This window comes from Acanthopagrus latus, chromosome 1 (genome assembly GCF_904848185.1).
Source record: "Acanthopagrus latus isolate v.2019 chromosome 1, fAcaLat1.1, whole genome shotgun sequence".
Taxonomy (NCBI): Eukaryota; Metazoa; Chordata; class Actinopteri; order Spariformes; family Sparidae; genus Acanthopagrus; species Acanthopagrus latus.
In genome coordinates this window covers 391,888-397,420 of record NC_051039.1, presented here as the reverse complement: position 1 = coordinate 397,420, position 5,533 = coordinate 391,888, and the positions used below count along the sequence as shown (strand labels likewise).

At 50.0% G+C, this 5,533-nt stretch overlaps 1 protein-coding gene across 5 annotated transcripts in view; it reads right to left on the bottom strand.

Moving 5' to 3' along the window:
• Positions 1-608: 608 nt before the first annotated feature.
• Positions 609-5,533, bottom strand: part of rrbp1b (ribosome binding protein 1b) — an 8,785-nt gene continuing 3,860 nt past the window's right edge. For 2 of the 5 annotated variants that reach the window (XM_037105743.1, XM_037105744.1), the window contains exons 5-21: positions 5,022-5,174; positions 4,676-4,794; positions 4,338-4,491; positions 4,125-4,221; positions 3,877-3,956; positions 3,481-3,518; positions 3,289-3,378; positions 3,107-3,152; positions 2,812-2,852; positions 2,640-2,727; positions 2,396-2,488; positions 2,205-2,297; positions 2,051-2,122; positions 1,881-1,967; positions 1,713-1,805; positions 1,512-1,583; positions 612-844 (exon numbers count right to left, since the gene is read on the bottom strand). In XM_037105743.1, the coding sequence (XP_036961638.1) occupies positions 695-844; positions 1,512-1,583; positions 1,713-1,805; positions 1,881-1,967; positions 2,051-2,122; positions 2,205-2,297; positions 2,396-2,488; positions 2,640-2,727; positions 2,812-2,852; positions 3,107-3,152; positions 3,289-3,378; positions 3,481-3,518; positions 3,877-3,956; positions 4,125-4,221; positions 4,338-4,491; positions 4,676-4,794; positions 5,022-5,174 (1,566 nt within the window). In that variant the 3' untranslated portion in view covers positions 612-694. Of the gene's footprint in view, positions 845-1,511; positions 1,584-1,712; positions 1,806-1,880; positions 1,968-2,050; positions 2,123-2,204; positions 2,298-2,395; positions 2,489-2,639; positions 2,728-2,811; positions 2,853-3,106; positions 3,153-3,288; positions 3,379-3,480; positions 3,519-3,876; positions 3,957-4,124; positions 4,222-4,337; positions 4,492-4,675; positions 4,795-5,021; positions 5,175-5,533 lie in introns of all 5 variants that reach the window. The other 3 variants (XM_037105741.1, XM_037105742.1, XM_037105749.1) reach the window with 2 other exon arrangements.

Here is a 5,533-nt window from a genome sequence, read left to right as displayed (position 1 = left end):
TCACACCTGTTCACCCCTGTTCACACCTGTTCACCCCTGCTCACCCCTGCTCACACCTGCTCACCCCTGCTCACACCTGCTCACACCTGTTCACCCCTGCTCACACCTGCTCACACCTCTTCACCCCTGCTCACACCTGCTCACACCTGTTCACCCCTGCTCACACTTGTTCACACACGTTACATTCGTCACACACACATCGGCACGGTCAGCTCAGGTGTCTGGTGACAGCTGCCCCATCACGATGGCGTTCGGACCGCTGCCTGCAGAGTGTAAACAGTCGGGACAAACTAGTTGATCAGAACCAACCTGGAGCGGAGCAGTAGAACTCTGAGCAGCCTCCAGCTTCTGCTGCAGCTCCAACACTTCCTGTCGAGCCTGAAAACAAACAGGAAGCAGTTCAGTCGTGGTTCTAAACTTTGGTAATTAATGTGATGGATGTGAAGGAGGAGACCTGCTGCAGCTCTGCATCCAGCTGCTGACGCTGCTCCTGCTCCACCTGCAGCCTGACGGACACCTGCTGCAGCTGAGACTGCACCTGCACACACACACACACACACACACGAGTGACTTCCTGTTGCTTGCTGTTTCTGGCGGCTTCAGTAAAGTAGATTGTGCAGTGAGTTCTGGTTCTGGACGGTCTGACACGTGATTTATATTTGGACAGTTTACTAACAACTCAGATAATTTAGGATCAATCGTTACACTTGTGGTTATTTGTGTGTTGGGTGTGATAGATGTGATGTCGGACCTGAGCGAGCTCCTCGCTGCAGCTCTGACTGAATGTGGCCTCCTCCAGCTGTTTCTCCAGCTGAGCCTCCAGCAGCATCAGCTGCTCCTTCAGCTGAGACAGCAAACACAGAGTCATTGAAACACTGATGAAGTTCTCAGTCATCCAGTCCTGGTACCTCTAGGTTCTGTACCATATTCAAGTGGACTTGTTTGAGTTTGTTGAAGACATTTCACCTCTCATCAGAGACGCTTCTTCACTTCTAACTAACTGGTGGAGCTGTAGGCTTTAAACTTTATGTAGGAGTGTCCTGACAGAGTGGAAGTGTCCTGACAGAGTTGTTAGGGCTATTTGTGAGTCGTTGACACAACTGGACTCGTGAGTTGGGATGGTATCAACGAGTCCCACGCAAACTTAACAACACTCCCACACTCTGTTAGCACACTCCCACACTCTAAGGACACTCTCACACCATGTAAGGTCACTCCCACACTCTGTAAGGTCACTCCCACACTCTAAGGACACTCCCACACTCTGTAAGGACACTCTCACACTATGTAAGAACACTCCACACCATGTAAGGTCACTCCCACACCATGTAAGGTCACTCCCACACTCTGTAAGGACACTCCCACGTAGAGTTTAAAGTTACTCTGAAGTGAAGAAGCTTCGTGGATGAAGGTGAAACATCTTCAGCAAACTGAAACAGGTCCATTCGATACAGAACTTAGAACTTTATTAACAGAGAAGCATCGCCCAGAGTCGGTACTTCAGGACGGACCTGCTGAGTGCTGTCTGTGTCCGTCTTGTCTGTCTGAGCTTGGTCCTCCAGCAGCTGCAGCTGATCCAGGACCTGCAGACAGAAACCAGGTTACAGGTGTTGTAATAAGACTTCACATGCCACAGAACACCTAACGGAGGAGAGCAGCCGCCTGAGTGAACGGGTCTCTTTATGAACCCAGATTGTGTTTGTGATGCTCACTGTTTGTTTCTGCTGCTCAGCTTCACACAGTTTCTTCTTCCACTCGTTTTCTTCTTCTTCAGAGCGCCGCTGCAGAGCCTGAAGCTCCGCCTCCTGCCACAGACACAACCGTCATCACCATGACATCACGACACAGGAACACAACATGCAGACAAGTGAAATTTTTACTGTTTCCTGCAGCAGCTTCACTTTCTGATCGAACTCCGTTTGCAGTTCTGTCTGTTTCATCTGAGCCTCCATCAGCCTCAACTGCACCTGACAACCACATAAACACATCAAATACCAAACATATCACCTGTATCACCTGTCAGCAGCGTGGAGGACGTCCGTGGGTTTACCTCGGAGAGAGAACGCTCTGCTTCACTTCTGCTCTCCTCAGCTGTCCGAGTGAGAAGCTGCAGCCAGTCACTCTGCAACAAAACGACAAACAGGTTCAAGTGTGATCAGAAGAGTTCACCAGTGAATGAATGTTCAGATGAAGAGCAGACCGACCTGGTCCACATCCACATGGACGCCAGGAAACAGAATCTGCAGTGATGCCTGGAAGTCCGAACGCAGGGAGGCAATCCTGGACTGAGCTTCAGTCTGAAGACAGAAACACATGAGGAATGTAATATTCAATTCACCACACAGAGGTCAAGACTTCACAATAAAAGTCCTGCAGCTTCCTGTTCTTCACTGACCAGCGCTGCTTGGAGCTCCGCCTCTCTCTGGTCGCTTAGACGCTCTGCAGTTGAAGACGCTGCTGCTGACAATGCTATTTTCTCTTGCAGCTCCTGAAGTAAAATTCGAAACCATCAGAATGAAAAGTGATTAGTTTGGTATATTGTTACTGTTCTTGTAAAATGTGACATGTTTAGATCAATAACATGTTTCTTCTTGTGTAAATGGTTGAAGAGATGAGTGAGGTGCTGGACTTGGACTCACGGTGCCGTGGTGACGGGCCTGTTGGAGCTCCTCTCTGAGCTGCTGGACTTCTTCCTCCAGACGCAGCAGCTGAGAGTCTTCCTCCAGACTGACAGACGACAAACAACAGACACAATGTCACTCAGCAGCTGCACCTGAAACACATCAGCTGTTTGGTCAGGTGTGTTCTCACCTTTCAAATGGCTGCTCGGACTCTGTCTCACTTCCTGATCCCTGCAGAGGAGAAGAAGAACCATCAGAACCAGAGTGATTGTTCTGACAGCAGTTCTTTGATCTCTGCAGGTAGAACTGATGTCTGACACAAACCGGGCAGTAACAGTGAGTTAAGAAACGAGGAAACAGAAGCAGCTTCTCATCAGTGCATCAGTGGTAGTTAGCTGCTGAAGCTAGCATTAGCATTAGCTTCGACCTTCAGCAGGTGCACCGTGGATCAATGTGATGATGTCAGTTTGTGGATTCAAACCTACGTCTTTGTTCATCTGATCTCTGGCTGCTGCGTCGCCTTCCGTCGCTCTGGGGACACAAAGAGACATAAAATGGCTGCTGAAAGTTTGGCGGTGCACTTCCTGTTCTGTCCACCAGGTGCTGCTGTGGTCAAAGTGAAAATGAGAACTGTGAAATGTCGCAGAGCTTCTTCTCTGTTTCTGACCTCTGTGATGATGTCAGCAGCTGTAGCTCCTCCCTCAGCTGAGAAAGCTCCGCCTCCAGAGCAACGACCTGCTCGTCTCTGCTCTGTACACTGACAGGAAGACACACAGGAAGTTAAACTACACGACATCACATGAGGGTATTTAAGTGCATGTGCAAGTGAATGATGGTGAGCAGAAGAAGAGTTTGGTACCGGCTCTTCAGCTGCTGCACGTCAGACGACTCGTCCATCTGCAGACACAAACATCGGATCAGCTCCACAAAGATCCACAAATTATTTCTGCTAATGAAATGACGCTGAAAGATGATTTTAAAACCTGTCCCGCTGATCGTCGCGCATCGTGTTTAACTATGACATCATCACAAAGACCAACCTCTCGTCACGTCCAGCTGTGACTGACCTCCTGCCTCCCGGTATGACCCCGAGGGAGAAGCCCCGCCCCCCTGATGCAATTAAAATCAACTCCTTTAACAAATAGCACCATCTGCGCTATCACATCCTGTCAGCAGCAGCAGGAGTACTGGATGAGCGGCAGAATGAAATCAATAAAACGAAATCACCCAAAAAATGTGAGAGTTCAGGTTCTACCTGGACTGCAGCCCGGTTCTCCAGTTGGGCCTTGAGCTCCTGTAGCTCCGCCTCTCTGGACACCAGTGCCCCCTGCAGCTCTGAGGAGCAAACAGCACAACAACCAGCTTACTGGGTTTCTAGTTGATCTGGATGAGGTGAAACCACAGACGTGACCGATCAGAACCTTGTTCTGGAGTTTCCACAGAACTGGTTCTCATTGCTGAAACTTTGGGCTGAGTTACCAACATGCTAACAGAAACACTGACCGCTAACAGCAGCAGCTTCCTGCTGCGAGACTTTCAGGTCCGAGCACACTTCCTCCAGTCGCTGCTGCAGAACCCGCTCAGTGTCCCTGTGGACCAGCTGCACATACAGACAACAGAACAGAACCCGGCTCCATCAGTTACAACATCCAGACATTTGAAGAAACAGGAGTTTTGAGTTTTGACATTTGAGGACAACAGCTCTGTGATTCTGACCTGGGCTTGGGTCAGTTCTTGCTCAATGGCGGTCATCTTGGCCTCCAGACTCTTCCTGCACTCCTCGTCGGTCCGCAGAGCGTCAGTACGCTCGGTCAGCTCCCGACCCAGACGGACACAGTCCTGCCTGAGGCGGGCCAGCTCCGCATTTTGCCTGCAAAGGAGGGTGAGTATCAGACCGGATGATGGACATCAATGGTTCTGTCCATCCAACAGTCGCCTACATCTTGTCAACACTGTGATGGACTCCTAGTCCTCCTGGACGAGTCATCAGTACGAACTAAGTCAACTACGAGTCCCAGAGTGCATCATCATCAACAGAACCATGTGCACGTTACCTGCTCTCAGCCTGGCTGGTCGCCTGGTTCAGGGCATCTCTGAGGATAGAGTTCTCCTGCTGCAGCCGGGCCAGCTGAGCATTCGGACCGTTCTCCAGCTGCTCCTGCAGACTCCCGATCTGTTCAGGTTGAACACACAGTTAGCTAAACACACTGTAAACATCTGTCCCAGAACTGGCTTCACTCGGACCTGCCTTCAAGAACCTTAGACTTGACCTGAGACTTGACTGACAGGATGTAAGACTGGACCTGTGCTGCTGCTCTCAGGGACTCGACTGAGCCTGACACCGGACTCGAAGCCTTCTTTGATCTGCCACAGAGGAATTCAACGTTAGATGATCAGTACCTTCTGGTTCAGCTGCTGGGTGTGTTTCAGGTGTTCCTGGTCAGCAGTCTGGATTCTGGTCTGCAGGCCGGTGACCTCCTGGACTCGAGCACTCTGCTCCGCCTTCAGACGGGCCTCCAAAGAAGCCATCTTAGATTTCTCTGCCCCAAGTTCCTGAAGAAGGAAATACAACAAGACCACATCTGACTTTGTGAGGCGGCTGAAACCTGATGACTGTATGTACCCGACAGTAATCTGGAGGGTGTAACTGCACGCACAGAACTTCTGGTGCTGATTCAGTTCTTTGTCTAGAATCTGGTGGATCAAGTCTTTTGTTTTGATACTTTGAGAAACGTCTGATTCTGTCCCTTCTGTCTCAAATACTTTTACATCTTTGTGTTCTTTCTCACTGCTCCTCTACAGGTGCGACATATTTAAAGCTGTCCTGGTTCCTATTGGGTCGAATAGACTAACAGAACTGAAGGGGTAAATCTGGCAGAGACCCTGTGATGATCAGAACTCTGCCCGGCTCA